Source organism: Myotis daubentonii, chromosome 3 (genome assembly GCF_963259705.1).
Source record: "Myotis daubentonii chromosome 3, mMyoDau2.1, whole genome shotgun sequence".
Classification (NCBI taxonomy): domain Eukaryota; kingdom Metazoa; phylum Chordata; class Mammalia; order Chiroptera; family Vespertilionidae; genus Myotis; species Myotis daubentonii.
This window is the reverse complement of record NC_081842.1, coordinates 183,245,107-183,260,674: the sequence shown is the minus strand read 5'-3', so window position 1 is coordinate 183,260,674 and position 15,568 is coordinate 183,245,107. Positions and strand designations below refer to the sequence as shown.

The 15,568-nt window shown below is 56.1% G+C and overlaps 1 protein-coding gene across 3 annotated transcripts in view; it reads right to left on the bottom strand.

The window, feature by feature from the left end:
- Positions 1-319: 319 nt before the first annotated feature.
- Positions 320-15,568, bottom strand: part of SLC1A7 (solute carrier family 1 member 7) — a 45,705-nt gene continuing 30,456 nt past the window's right edge. For 2 of the 3 annotated variants that reach the window (XM_059689546.1, XM_059689547.1), the window contains 8 exons: positions 11,809-11,851; positions 10,255-10,477; positions 5,327-5,426; positions 4,391-4,624; positions 3,157-3,351; positions 2,311-2,445; positions 1,755-1,857; positions 320-1,150 (listed from right to left, as the gene is read on the bottom strand). In XM_059689546.1, coding sequence (XP_059545529.1) covers positions 932-1,150; positions 1,755-1,857; positions 2,311-2,445; positions 3,157-3,351; positions 4,391-4,624; positions 5,327-5,426; positions 10,255-10,477; positions 11,809-11,851 — 1,252 coding nt within the window. In that variant the 3' untranslated portion in view covers positions 320-931. Of the gene's footprint in view, positions 1,182-1,754; positions 1,858-2,310; positions 2,446-3,156; positions 3,352-4,390; positions 4,625-5,326; positions 5,427-10,254; positions 10,478-11,808; positions 11,852-15,568 lie in introns of all 3 variants that reach the window. The other variant, XM_059689548.1, reaches the window with a different exon arrangement.

The window sequence follows — 15,568 nt, the reverse complement described above, 5'->3', positions numbered from 1 at the left end:
GTGTTGGCTCAGTGAAGACATGCTGGCCAGAGTATGGTTGCTAAGCCCTCAGAACTTGGAAAACAAAATACCTTTATGGAGCCATCTCTGAGTTTGCAAGCACAGAAGAGAGTATAAAATCTAACTCCACTTCATCCCACAGGCTGCTGGGGAGTCCTGACCCCAGAGCCACTTGGGCAGCTTGGGCAGAGCATCCCAGGTGAGCCCGTTCCTGGGTCCCGGCTGGCCCCTGTCAGTGGGAGGTTGGCCTGGACGTCTCCAAGGGCCCCGTCTCCACCTCAGATGAGCTTTGCGAGAGATCCTGCTGGGACGTGAGGAGACGGGCCGTGGCACATGGAAGGCAGCAGGCCTTGGTCCTGGGCGGGGCCTCTTTGGGGAGGGCTGTTTGAGGCCACATGTTATGGGGTGGCGGGAGGGCTGGCTGGGCTGGGACACAGGGGTAGACCCGGGGCACTGTTGTTACGTCTTCAGAAATTGAAAGCAGTGGTGGCTGCGGGGCTCTGAGACAGGGCAGGGCCCCTAGAGCCTCTCTTGGCATCTGGCCCTGCAGGTGCCCCTGCCTCCAGGAGGGCCTGCCCAGGACTTGAAAGACTTGTGTTGGAGTCCTAGCCCTGACTTGCTCTGAGGCCTGGGATAAATGTGTTCAGCCTTAACCCTGTCACCCAGAAGAGATGGACCCTCACCCCTGCCTGCTGTCCTCACGGGCCAACGTGATGGGAAGTCACAGCCGGGGCTGGCTACGCCGGCCCACCACTCCCCAGCTGGGGTTTCCCTCTGAGACTCCACTTTTGGTAAATGGAGTGAACTCCGAGCTCTCCGGGTGGGAAGAATGGGTCAGGCTGGCCCCTGTGTGCTCAGGAGGCAGTAAGTTGAAATCCTTCCCTTTGCTCCAACCCTGGAGGCCTCCCCTGGCCGCTGCGGCTCTGCAGGCTCAGACATTGGTCTCGAGCTCGCTGATTTCTATGGTGCAGTGGTCCAGGCTGGCGGCAGCCGGCTCCTCCTCCTGCTCCACCTGGATGGGGACATGGTGGGGACAGGTGGGGCCCAGGGTCAGCTCGGAGGCCTCCGCCACGCTCTTCACACAGCCGTTCTGCTGGGTCGCCATGATCTCCTGCAGGCTCACCGGCTTGGTCTCGCAGGGCGGCGCTTTCTGAGGAGGGAGACAGGCCTTGGTAACAGGTGGAGGGGCTGAGGGGAGACACCAGGGAGGACTGAACAAGCGAGGGCTGGGAACCACATGGCCGGTTTTCCTACGGATGTACTGTGGGACCTTGGCAGGTCACGGGGCCTCTCTCGGCTGCCCTGCCGCCGCCTGTGGCTGTCGTGGTAGAGGAGGGGACCTGACCCACAGGGTCCACGAGGGAACCGGGCCCCTGCCTGGGCCCCAGCATCCTCCTGGCGGAGTGGGAGCCTGCTGCTCATGGCTACTGAAGGAGCCCGAAGACCATGAAGCCTGTTTGCACATCTGCGTTGCTGTGGGCAGCGCCACCCGCCTAGGGTACAGCTCCCCGCGGGCAGGGCTCTGGCTTCCTTTGTTCCTGTGTCTAGAGCAGGGCCAGCCACGGTGGGTGCTCAACAACTAGCTCTGAGAGGAGTTAGTCACCCCGGTACCAGATGAGGAACTGAGGCAGGGAGGCGGGAGGGATTGGCTGATGGCTCCCCGGCTGGTGAGTGGAAGATTGGTGCCCATCCCACCTGGGCTCCACCCGCCAGGGCCTTTGGGTGGCCAGGTTGGGGGGAGGCACTGCTCTCACCTCGGTGTCCGTGTCCTGAGCGAAGTCCTTCCGGCAGATGTGGGCCATGATCCCCGCGGCCAGCGCATCCCCCAGCACGTTAATCATGGTGCGGAAGCGGTCCCTGGTGGTGGCGAGCGGTGGGCACTCGTAAGGGGAGCCGGGAGAGGGCAGCGCCCAGCCCAGAAGTCCCTGAGGACACCAGCTGCCAGGGCAGAGCCCACGGCGAGGCGCTTTCCCAGTCCTCTCAAGCCCACCCCTCCCTCAGGGATGTTGAGGCGGGTTGATGCAGGGCGGGCTTCATGGTGGGTGACCGACGCCGCACAGGGCCTGTGCTAAGCAGGGCCCAGGCTTGGTTTCACAGTTTTCTCTCACCCTCTTGAAATCCCTTATAATTTGTAAACAAGGGACCCCACATTTTCGTTTTTGAAAACTGGGCTCTACAAATTATGCAGCCAGGCCAGAGCCATTGCCTCTGTAGGTTTCCGGAAGCTGTGCCAAAGTAGGGTATTTTCCCCTGCCTACCCCAAAGCCCGCTGCCTGCCGGGTGAGGGCGGGAGGGGTGCACCCCACTCACAGAGCCCAGTCGACAGCAATGATGAGGGTGATGTCGTCCGTGGGCAGGCCCACAGAGGTGAGCACGATGACCATGGTGACGAGCCCGGCCTGGGGGATGCCAGCTGCCCCGATGCTGGCTGCGGTGGCTGTGATGCTGCATAGGGTGGGAGAGGAGGAGGAGAGAGAAGCAGGGCGGGCAGGCTGCCTTGTTGGGACCCTCGCTCCAAAGGGGAGGCCAGAATGCCAGCGCCTCTGTGGCCAGCCAACCAGGGCAGGGTTGTTAGGAAGGCCACATCAAGGAGTTCTTGGGGGGACATGTTCCTGCTTGAGGTCCTATAGCCCCATGGGCCCCACACGTGGCCTCAGCAGGACCCCCTGAGGAACCTGTGGGAAACCCTGTGCCTGGAGCCGTTGCCAGGAAGGTTTCCAGGAAGCTGCCCAGAGATTCTGATCTGCCCAGCCTCCCTCGGGGGCCTGGTGCCCAGGGTCAGCCTTGTACCCTCAGGCTGGCATGCGAGGCCTTCCCTCAGCCTCTGCCCCTCACCTCAGCACCCTTCCCTCTGCTCCAGCTGCACCAGCAGCCCCTCCAGCGTCCCGCCCCGGCCTCTGCCCCCTCTCTGCCCTGCTCCCGCCCTGCAGGGCAGCGTTGGCTGGGGGGGGGGAGGGCTTGGGGGGAGCCTGTGCCACCAGTCTCAGGGATCAGGTCACATCCCACCCCAGCACTGACGTGGCCTAAAAGGAGCCCCTCACCCTCTCTGGGCCTCAGAGACCCTATCAGATCAGGGAGCTTGAGCATCCTCCAGGCCCTCCCAGGAGTCACCCTCCCACCCCAATCCCCCCGGGCTGGGGGGCACCAGGAGTGCACCTGATGGTGATGATCTGGCCGAAGTCCAGCTCATAGTTGTTGACCTGGGCGATGAAGATGGCAGCCACCGCCTCGTAGAGCGCAGTGCCGTCCATGTTGATGGTGGCGCCCACGGGCAGCACGAAGCGGGCGATGCGCCGGTCAATGTGGTTGTTCTCCAGCAGGCACTTGAAGGTGATGGGCAGTGTGGCCGAGCTGTGGGCGGAGGGGCCAGCGTCTGCCCTCCATCCTCCTCCAGGATGGTCAGGGCCTCTGGGTTGCCCTCCTGCCGGTGACAGGAAGCTCGTGCCACCCCAGGCAGCCGGCCCATCGCAGGGAGAACAGGCTGAAGGGGCCTTGAAAATGGTCCCGTTGGGAGTGTGGGACGGTGGCCGAGCCAGGCCTACCCACGCCCTGGGCCTCAGAGACACCCCTCTACACACGGGTCAGGAAGGGACCTACTATGCGCCTGGTTCCGTGCTTTACACACACTCTCATTTGATCCTCATAGCTTCCGGCGAAGGAGGGGCTTTGAGTCCATTTTACAGATGAAGAAACTGAAGCCCAGAGGGCGGAGGGGCTGACCGAAGTCACGCTGCCGCGCCGAGCGTAGGAGTGGCAAACAGCAGGGCTCTGGGCTGGACCTGCTGGGTTCAGCTTCCAGCCTCCTCCTCGCCAGTGGCAGCAGGACCCCTAACCTGTGTGTGCCTTGGTTTCCTTGTCCCAGGGCAGGAGAACGCCTGGATTCAGCTCTTAGGGTGCGGTAACGAGTAAGCGCTTAGAGTCGTGTTCGCCTCATCACAAGTACTCAAGCAGTGGTAGCTACTAGTGCTGTTACTGTTTTGTTACTGGAGTTCCTGGTAGCAGTGCTGGGGCCAATACCTGGGTGGGTGTGGCTGCAGAGCCCTTCCCATCCCACAGGTCACTGACTGGGCACCCCACTTCCTCTTCCCGGGCCCAAGGTTGTGGTTCCTGTCGGGCAGGTGGCCAAGGGCTGCTCTGTGTGGAAGCCAACCCCCATGTGGATTGAGGGGGGGAGGGGAAGGCCTCAAGAGGTGATATAGGCTTTCTGCCATTTGGGCAGGTGGGGCCTTCAGCATTACATTTCAAAAATTGGTCTTGTTACCATAGCTGCCCCCAAGTGTGTGAAGCAGGCCTTACTGACACCTCCATGCGTCTATGGCCATGGACAAATGATGACTGAACAGGTGGACAGAGTTGAGCACCACCCTGTTCTGCCTGCGCCCAGGGCTACCTGGAGGAGGTGGCCAGTGCGATGAGCAGGGCCTGAAGGACACCGCGGATGAAGACGACGGGGTTCTTTCTGGTGATGAAGAAGTAGAGCAGGGGCAGGATGACGAGGCCATGGACCACCAGCCCGCACACTACGGTGACTGCATAGAAGCCCAGCTTTTTCCCGACAGTTGTGGGGTCATCCATCTCCAGGATCTTGCCGGCGATGAGGAACACAATGCCGAAGGGGAAGTACCTGTTGTGGGGGCAGGGCAGCCAGCTCAGTGCCAGGCAGGTGAGGGTCCCAGGCAGCCCTGGCACTGCATCACTGCCTGATCCTCCTGAGCCTGCCAGGGCCCCGTGAGGGTGAATGTAACTGAGTGCCAAGGTGCCCGGAACATGACATTATTGATACCTCCGCCCTCAACCAGCCCAGCCCTGCACCACCTCTCACAACCCTGCCTTCCTGCCCAGGCTTCTGAGGAGTATGCCTGCTTTCTGCGGGCCCACGTGTGAACCCAGCAATGCCACTCTCTGTGCATGCTCTGGGACAGGCCTCTGCACGTCCCCATCTAAACCATGTCTAAGGTCTGAGCTCTGAACCAAGGAGTGGCAGCTGGTTCTCACTTCCAGAGCTTCCTTCCTGCAAAAGCCGAGCTGATGAGCTCCATGTGATGGGGAAACTAGGCCAGGAGAGCACGCCAGGCTCAGCGCTGGGCGCTCCTGCAGCGGGCCTGACCGGGCCAGAGTGGCAGGCCCAGGGCTGGAACTAGGCCTGGTCAGGGCTGGGGAGCAGAGGAGCGCGTGTGACTCTGGAGAACCCAGGCCAGGGCTCAGCCTCCTGGGCAGCTCACTCCTAGGAGAAGAAAGGATGGGACCATGGGGTCCCTCTGCCTGCCCAGGACAGGAGTGGAAGGGGTGAGGTAGGAGAGGACACCCCCATCCCAGTGAGGCTTACCACACAGCCACTGCCACGATCTTCATGACGGACTCATTGAGGCACTGGCAGAAGCTGACCAGGGGGGCCCCGCTCTCACCCATGCGGCCCAGCATGATGCCTGCGGGGGCAGGGATACACGAGCAGATCACAGATCACACAGGCCAAAGCCACGGTGTGTGTGATGCCTACACATGTGTGTGATGCCTGCACGTGCTGACAGGCTGGGGGCAGGCAGGGACAGACCCGCATGCACACATGGCTCTTGCCCTTGGCTGACTTCCCAGCAGCCTCCACACACCAGTGTTCCCCTCCTTCTCCTTGACCTTCACTCCTGGACCAGGCAGCAACCTCGCAACAGGGCTCTCATTCTTCCTTCTCTCTAATCCATTTTCTACACAGCAGCAGTGTCATCTTCTTAAGATAAAAATGCTCCCTGCCAAACACTGGCTTCCTTGATGACCTAGACCAGCAGTTCTCAACCTGTGGGTCGCGACCCCTTTGGGGGTCGAACGACCCTTTCACAGGGGTCACCTAAGACCATCGGAAAACACATATACAATTACATATTGTTTTTGTGATTAATCACTATGCTTTAATTATGTTCAATTTGTAACAATGAAATTGGGGGTCACCACAACATGAGGAACTGTATTAAAGGGTCGCGGCATTAGGAAGGTTGAGAACCACTGACCTAGACCATAACCTAGCTCCCCATGCTCTGGCCCCACTTGACCTGACCCCTGTCCGACCCAGATCTATACCCCCACCTCCCCCTGGCCTCCCTCAGCATGCTCTGGCATCCCTGGCCTTCTTTACATTCCTAGAATCCATCAAGCTCTACACTGCCTCAGGGCCTTGGCCATGTAGTTCTGATGCCTGAAACCCAGGTCCCCTGCTGGCTCTGTCCCTGCCCAAGTTATCCCTGCCCCTCATCATGGAAACATGCTGCCCAGGTCTCCACATGCCTCGGACACCCATCCCCACTCCCCAGTTTATTTTTATCTGTCTCCTCTCTTATGATATCTCAGCCGGCACGTGGTAGATGCTCAACAATAACCTTTGAATGAATGAATGAATGAATGAATGAATGAATGAATGAAAAAGCTTTTCCCAAAGCCCCACTGGGGTTCTGGACTCTCCTCTACTTGGGAAGCATTCATATGTGTCCTAGTCCACGGGGGGCTCCATGCAAGTGAGCAGTCAGGCCACTCACAACAGTGACGAGTGACTGCTCTCCCTCCTGTTGACACAGAAATGAAGAGCAAAACAGACTCTGTGCTGCCCTCAGGAAGCTGTGCTCAGAGAGGCTCACTGACGGACTCAGCCAGGGAGGGGCAGGGCAGGAATGTGAACCTGGCCCATGGGACTCCAGAGAGAGCTCTTTCCCTACCCAGGAAACCCTGAGCCCACCCGTCCTCGGACCAGCTACCACTGGGATGAGCTGGGGAGCTCTGCTGGCATGGGAGAGGCCCGAGTTGGAGGTGACACTGGCCTAGCCCTGCCCATCTGGCCTGTGGAAGCCTAAGTGAACTCAGACCCAGGTCCCCTGCTGGCTCTGTCCCTGCCCAGGGTTTTCCTGCCCCTCATCAGCCTCCACTTAGATTTCCCTGGGGTCACCCACGGGCTCTGGTTGGCTGGGTGTTAGTGTGCATAGGCCCCAGGGTCGGCATGGGCTTCCTCCAACAGTGAAGGTCAATGAGACCTTAGCATCAGCCAGTCAGCCACATCCAACGCCAGGGAGAAGCTGGGCACGGAGCCTGGGTTGAGGGGACCAAATCAAGCCCCGCTTGGAGCAGCTGTCTCTGAGTGTGAGCAGATGTGGGCACACATTGACATGAGCACTGCAGATGTGGGCACACACGGGCATGGGTACACACAGTCTCGGGCACAGACTGACTTGGGAACGCACACACACATATACACTTATCCATGGACAATTACACATGGTCAGTAAACACTTTGTGGATTGAGTCACAGGGTCTCAGGGGTTTCTTTTGCTCTGCGAATAGACGTCCTTTTTATATGTTTTCGCCCCTGAGGGAGGCAGTGCTGAGAGGAGGAAGAATGTTCAGGATTGGGGACTAATTGTCAGATGTTCTAAACACACTTCCAAACACCATCTTGCCACACCCTTAAGTTACTAAGGTCCTGGCCCCTCTGCGTGCCTGGCATTTTGGCCAAGATGATAAGAGCTCTATTACTTATGATTGCCCATCCATCCATCCATCCATCCACCCACCCATCCATCTATCCACCTACCCATCCATCCACCCACCCATCCACCCACCCATCCATCCATCCATCCACCCACCCACCCACCCACCCACACATCCATCTATCCACCTATCCATCCATCCATCCATCCATCCATCCATCCATCCATCCATCCACCAATCCATCCATCCATCCATCCACCAATCCATCCATCCATCCACCTACCCATCCATCCATCCATCCATCCATCCATCCATCCACCCACCCACCCACCCATCCATCTATCCACCTATCCATCCATCCATCCATCCATCCATCCATCCATCCACCCATCCACCAATCCATCCATCTATCCACCTACCCATCCATCCATCCACCCATCCATCCACCCATCCATTCACCCACCCATCCATCCATCCACCCACCCACTCATCCATCCATCCACCCACCTACCCACCCATCCATCTCTCCAACAGGTTCTACTGAGCGCCCGCTCCTGCGGGTCACTGTGGTGGGCTGTGGGGATAAATGGAGGACAAGCCAGGCCTGTCTCTGCCTGCATGGAGCTTACAGCAGCTGCCGCACAGACATTAAACAATTATACCAGCAACTACATACCTGCAGTTGGGTCAAAGTTTAAGGAGTAACCCAGGGCACATGACCGTCTGGGGTGTTGGGAAGACTTTCCTGAGGATGTGATGCTTATAAAGAGACCACCCCTCCCTTTACCACCACCCTCAAGGATGAGAAAGGTGCAGGGGAGAGGAGGGGCAGGAGCAGGCAGGCTGAGGAAGTGGGAAGGGCCTCAGGGAGGGGTCTTCGGCAGCATGGAGCAGGGAGGGAGCGGACCGGAGGAGTCTGAGGAGCCCGAGGCGGTCTGGGCTGGATCACTCGGCGCTCCCAGGCCGCAGGGTGTTGGGTCCCTTTCCAGGTGGAGTGGAGAGCCACTGGAGGCCTTAAGCAGGGACTTAGTGACCCCGTGAGGGGGACACACCAGGACTGGGGACTCTTTAGGCAGTTTTTGCAGAAACCAGGTGAGAGATGATAGTGGCCTTGGACCAGGTGATGGCAGTGGGCAGAGGGAAATGCAGGGATTGGAGACAGATTTCAGAGGCTGCCTGATGGGCTTTGGGTGTGGGCTGAGGGAGAGGTAGAAAATGACCCCGGATTTCTTGCTATGAGCAACTAGAAGGATGGCGAGGCTTTTTACTTAAAAAGAAAACTGTGGGGAAATCAGGGAAGCAGCAGAGAACTCCCAGGCTCTTGTCTGGGGTGATGCCCATTTTAGAATAAGACTCATAATGACCCCTGGCATAGCCTAGAAGGACAAGCTAGATTGTTCTGATGGGTTAGGAGCTGTGGCCCAAAAGGAAAAGGTTGTGTGTGTGTGTGTGTGTGTGGGGGGGGGGGGGGGTTGGGTCACGGCAGGCAGATACATCCTTGGGTTTGTGGGATCTGAAGCTTATAGTTTGGGACCCTCTTTATGAAAAAGAATACTTTTTTTTTTTTTTTTTTTTTTTTAAGGTACAGACCTCAGAAGGGGCCTGTGCAAGTTAAGCCTCACCAGCTTCAAGATAAGTAGCCTGTGGCTGGGGCCTTGGAGACCCAGAGAAGAGTTGCAAAGGGACAGGTGTGGCCTGGGAGGCCAACTGTGGGCCCGAGAAAAGGCACAGACATGTCTCAGGGGAGAGGCCGCCAGTGAGAAGCTCCTGAGGTTGGGGATGGGAGGAGGAATAAGGGCTTTAAGTACACAGTGATGGCTGGTCGTTTTTAGACTTTTCCTGTTTTTATTGTAGCTGCCTCCTCTCCTCCCCAGGATGTGCAGACAGACCTCAGTAAGAAGTTCAGGAACAGGAGGGGCCAGAGGCATGGTCTTCTTTGAGGGAGAGCCCACACTCCTGTAGGCAAACTCGTTCGGGATGGAGAATTTCTCCTGAGGAACACTGGCTCCAAGGGGGAGGGGGGCGGGGGGGGAGGGGGAAGGAGGGGGGGGGCTGGAGCCACCCCACTGGATGGGAAAGGAAGGAACCGCCTGGAAGATGGGAGATTCTAGGTTACTCAGGTTGCTGGAGGCAGACAGGGGTAGGTGCAGGCAGAGGTAAGTGCAGGGAGGGGTAGGTGCAGGAATGGGTAGGTGCAGGCAGGGGTAGGTGCAGACAGGAGTAGCTGCAGGGAGGGGTAGGTGCAAGGAGGGGTAGGTGCAGGGAGGGGTAGGTGCAAGGAGGGGTAGGTGCAGGCAGGGGTAAGTGCAGGGAGGGGTAGGTGCAGGGAGGGGTAGGTGCAGGGAGGGGTAGGTGCAGGCAGGGGTAGGTGCAGGCAGGGGTAAGTGCAGAGAGGGGTAGGTGCAGGCAGGGGTAGGTGCAGGGAGGGGTAGGTGCAGGGAGGGGTAGGTGCAGGAATGGGTAGGTGCAGGCAGGGGTAGGTGCAGACAGGAGTAGGTGCAGGGAGGGGTAGGTGCAGGGAGGGGTAGGTGCAGGCAGGGGTAGGTGCAGGCAGGGGTAAGTGCAGGGAGGGGTAGGTGCAGGCAGGGGTAGGTGCAGGGAGGGGTAGGTGCAGGGAGGGGTAGGTGCAGGAATGGGTAGGTGCAGGCAGGGGTAGGTGCAGACAGGAGTAGGTGCAGGGAGGGGTAGGTGCAGGGAGGGGTAGGTGCAGGGAGGGGTAGGTGCAGGGTGGGGTAGGTGCAGGGAGGGCCCGGCTCCCTGGCACTGCTGGGTGGGGTGGGCAGCACATACCCATGGTGGCAGAGAACATGACGATGCCCAGCACATTCATGCCATCGCTGGTGCCAGGCTCTGACTTGTAGATGACCTCGGGTGGTGGGATCAGGTCCAGGGCAAAGTTCTGAATGTGAGAGCCATTCTCTTCCTGGACCTCATAGATGAAGATCCGCTGAGAAGGGGCCTCGTCCGATGCCACTTGGGGGGACTTGACCACGGGCGTGGTCTTGGTGCGGTACTGGTGGGCGACACCCCAACCAGGAAGGAGTCAGGGCCAATGTTGTTATTAATATCGACAACAACAACAATAATAATATCTTGGAAGCGCATTTGTATCCACTCATGAACTATTTGATTGACAATAACCCTGTGAGGTAGGCAGGACAGGGATTATTATCAATATTTTACCCAAAAGAAAATTGATTCCTTCATTCATCTACACACTATCCAGCCACCCCTCTCTTCATCCCTTCTTCCCCCTTCTTCCTTCTAAGCATCGTTACACCCTCCTGGGTCCCTCTCTAGCCGTCTATCTCTTCCTTTACCTGCCCAGGTGATTCTTCATTCACCCATCGATCCCTCCAGCCAGCCATCGTCCATCCACCTAACAGCCAGCCAGCTGTACCTCCCACTGAGGGAAACCTGGACCTTCTCTAGGCAAACCTCATTTTACTGAACCTTTCTTATTGCGCCTCACAGATGTCTTGTTGCTGTTACAAATGGAAAGCAAGACCCTCCCCCAGCAAAAAGATTACTTGTTTTATTGCAATGCTTGTGTTATTGTGGAGCTCTGGAACCTAACCTGCAGTAGCTCCGGGCACGCCTGTGTTTGAAAAGCTCAGCTTGCCTCAAGCCTTCTTGAGGAGATGAGGTCCCAGCTGGGAAGAATGGAATCACTGAACTGCCTACCTTTCCCCCCAGGGAATTCGGGGGAAAAGCAAGATGCACGCTGTAGGGGCACTGCGATCCTAATTTTATTTTTAAAAATATATTTATTTAGGAAAAAAAAGATTAGAAGCATACCAACTACTTCCACTATTGCTAGGTGCTGGAACTAGAGTTGATTTTTATTTTCTGTGTTGTATTTTTTAGTATTAGGGAACATTACTACTGTTCTTATGGGGGGGGGGAGGATTATTTTAAAAAGAAAGAGAAAACAGGCTTAGAAGCCAACTGGCCTAGGTTTACCTACTAGGCTACCCTTCACTAGTGGTATAACCTTGGCAAACCCTTTAACCCTCTGAGCCCCCGCTTCCCCATCCAGAGAGGGGTGAGCCTTCCTGGGGGAAGGCTGTTTTGAGGACCCCGTGAGGACAGTGTCAGCCCTGCTATAAACCTGGTGGAGCAGCTCTCTGTGAAGTGGGGCTCCACCCTCACAGGCTTTCTTCCTGTGAAGCTGGAACCCAGAGCAGGGTGTGGCTTCAGGAGGCTCTAAGGGTCTAGCTCGCCCTCCTCCCCTCTAGCATCCTGCCCCCAGGAGATGGGAGACTTGCTGGTAAACCTGTCACTACCCAGTGGGGCCCAGGCTGGCCCTGCCTGCCACCCCTTCGTCCCCTGGGACCCACTCACCTGTTTGAATGTGGCTTCTACCAGGTTGGCCGGGAACATGTTCCTGGGAAGAGAGTCAGGGATTGAAGAATTCCAGAGCCTGGGACAGGAAGGCCCTTGGGCTCATCTGAGTGCCTCCCTCATAGTCAAGGCCCTCAGGACCCAGCCCCACCTCCCCTGCAGGCTCATCTCCTCCCACGACGGCCACCCCCAGGACTCGGCTCCAACACAACTGCATCCTCTAAACGCTGCATCCTTTCCAGCTCCAGTCCTCTGTTCACACGGTTCCTTCTGCCTGAAATGCCCTTCCTGCTTCTCTAACGCCTCCTCCCATCAATAGGAGGCCAGGCCTCCGACTGCTCCAGGTTGAGTCCGAGGCCCCTCCCCTGAGTCACCTGCTCTCTAGCACACAGCACCCACTGGCTCACATGTCCACCTCCCCCCAGGCCGGCTTCCTTGAAGGTGGCGCTTGGTCATTCATATCTTATCTGTGGTGCCCAACCCAGGACCTGGCACTTAAGTGGGATCATTACCCTTAGTAATATTATTTTCATATCTTGTCCGACCAGATATGATAACATACTATAAAGACATAACTGCCAAAATATTGAGAAACCGACACAGCAGTCAATAGAAAAATCAATGTAGCAGAACCTGTAGCTGGAAGCAGACCCTGGGCCATCTCAGTATTTTATCGTTGACAAAAGCTGCTCCACAAATCAGTGAAGAAAAGAATTCATTATAGAGAGCTGTACAGACACCCAACTGTTCAGAAAAATAAAACTTCGATTCTGATTTACACTTTGCAGATGGTTTAAAGAAATCAATAATTTAAAAAACGCCACCATATCTCAGGATATGGAAGGACTCCATAAAAACAAAATGAGCAATAAAAATTAGCAGATGGTGCTATATTAAAATTACGGATGTCATAAGTACAATACGGTATTCCTGGATTGGGTCCTGGGACAGAAGGAAAGGGCATTAGTGGGAAAACTGGTCAGATCCAAATAAGGTCTGTGATTCAGTTACTAGCTGTACTAATTTAATTCCAGTTGTGACGAATGCGCCAGTTATGTGAGTGGCTAACGTCAGGGAAGCTGGGTGAAGGCAGGTGGGAACTCTGGGCCATCTTTGCAACTTTTCTGAAAGCCTAAAGTTATGCCACAGTAAAAGGCTAATACAAGTAAGACTCTCTCTGAGACAGATGACAGCACAAATGAAATTCTAAAGCAAACGACCAACTGGGGGGACCATGTGACAGAGCGAGGTCCTCTGACATCTCTAAAGACTCTTTACACGTCCTGTCTTTGTCCCTGAGCTCACTGTCTCCTCTCCCCAGACCGTCGGCTCCTGCAGGGCAGAGGTCTGTGTTTTGTTCATCGCAGTGCCCCCGGATCCTGGGAGACTGCCTGGCAGTAACCGGCACTCAGTAAATATTTGCTGCTGCATAAATAGATGGGCCACAGAAACATTAATCGGCAGTTCACTTCGCCAAGAAGAAACATAAGCAGCTTCAAACGCTTTTAAAAAATGTTCGGCTTCATCAATAAATTAAAGCTGGTAAAGACTTTTTAAAACGACAATAAACAAGGCTGAGAGGTGTGGTGACATGGGCACTGCCCAGGGTTCTGGCAGCAACCTTGCTGTGAAGCAATTAGCAATCCATACCCAGGGGCTTAGCAGCATTACATCTTTGTCTTTATAAGCTGCTTCCGGGATCTGTTCTAAACCAGAGATCTAACAAAGATCCTTGTTCACATGCCTGCCCTTCCTGGAACAGGCCGGTGCCTCACACTCACACTCACACTCACACTCACACTCACACTCACCGCCTCCTCCACCTGGGTCGCCCCTCCCACTCAATCTTCTTTTTCTTTTTTTAAAATATATTTTTATTGATTCCAGAGAGGAAGAGAGAGGGAGAGAAAGATAAAAACATCAATGATGAGAGAGAATCATGGATCCACTGCCTCCTGCATGCCCCCCACTGAGGATCAAGCCTGCAACCCCCACTCAATCTTCTCAGCAAATCTCTACTCCTCCAAAACTCAGCTCACACATAAATGGAGTTATAGATGTAAATAAGAGTGTGATTATTAACTTTACACCCCAGCAGCCACTGTTGGAAAGCAGAAACTACCATTTTTTTGTTTCCATTGCTCCCGAAATGCAGGTTCAGTGTGAGCACATGGCCAGAGGAAAAGGGCTTAGAATGAGCTACCTAGGCAGAAACTGAGAGGATGGCCGTGGCTTTCCCCTCTGATTTCAGCTTCATCACAAGGGAGAAAAGAGGCAGCGTCAGGAGGAAGCTTGAGGCAGGCTTTTTTCCAGTGAATTATAAGCAGATTTCTGCCATCGTAGCTGCCTGCAGGGGCTTTTGACAGCAAGCAGACCGGGGCACGCGCACACAGCCTGCCTGAGCGCCACGGTCCACCAGCCCCGGGTGCTCGCCACCAGATGGAGGATGCCCACGCTGTACTGACCGCTAATAGTCTGAGAGGCTCTCCCAGGTCCAGCTCCAGGAGGCTCCAGTGACTTCTGAGGTGGTTTCTCAGGTAGCTTAGAGGGAAGGCTGCTTCAGCCTGTGTAGAAACTAAGAACATCCCAAAGACCGTAAGAACCCTAATGAAACATACCCAGCATGTACGTTTCTTAACAACCTCCTTTAAAATGAGAATACTTCAGCGTGTGTGCTGTGGCAGGGCTGGCTGGTTGCCTAGCCAGTCTCCATCTCTCTCCGGGCTTACTAACAGAAGCCCTGGGGTGTGGAGACCCACGGGGCCCTGCCATCCCACCCTGGTTCCCAGCCTCTCTTGCTCAAGGTGTGGCCAATGAGATGCAAGCGGGAGTCACGGGGAGGCGTTCTCTGCAAAACTCTTGAAAAGGTGCCCACTCAGCCAGGACCTTTGGGCCCCTTCCTCCAGCTTTCTTCCCTCTGCCTGGGACGTGGACATGACAGCCGGAGTGTCAGCAGCCTTCTTGGACCATGAGACACACGGAGGCTGTAAGGCAAGTGCTAAGCACAGTAAAGCACACAGGTGGCGGGAACACCCGATGAGCGTGAGCTGCCCACCTCTGGGCTGCTTATTTGGGAGAAAGGGCAAGTCTGTACCTTACTGAAGCCTCTGCTGGTTTAAGGTTTTCTTCACTAGCAGCCACAAGCAGTTCTTGACTAATGCGTATGCTCACACTGATTGTCAATGAACGTATCCTGCAGATTTTAATAAAGAACTTACTTTTGATGAATAAATGGGAAAGTGTACGACTTTTGTTTTGCTTTTGAACACCCATGGGAAGCCTTCCTGTGTGTCCCAGGAGGCTGCTCCTGGAGGCAGTTCCATAAAATGCAGACATGTCGGGCCTGGGGGGCATCAATGGCCGTGGCCATCGAGTACACACACTCTGTCGTGGACCTGCCTGCGCATCTCTCGGGGCAAGCTCACCTCTTGACTCCTCTCCTCACTTACTGTTTAGAAGTTCCCACCGTATCAGTTTCAAGCTCCTCCTAACCCCATGTCCCCAACCCAGCCCCAAAGGTGGGACTTGTTCCTTTCCAAGCACAGCTCCTGGGAGCTCCACCCAATCCCTGAGCGGGTAACGGGGAGATGCAGATAGAGCCAAATCATTGCTTAATCTCTCTGGTGTTTTAATAAGATGGGGGCAGGGGCGGCAGGGGGAAGATGCTCTGATTAGGGTACTGCCTGGGCTCTCTCTCTGAGGCCGCCCTGTGAGCAGGCGTCCGTCTCGGAGCCCTGGGAGATGAATGCATGTCTTGGCG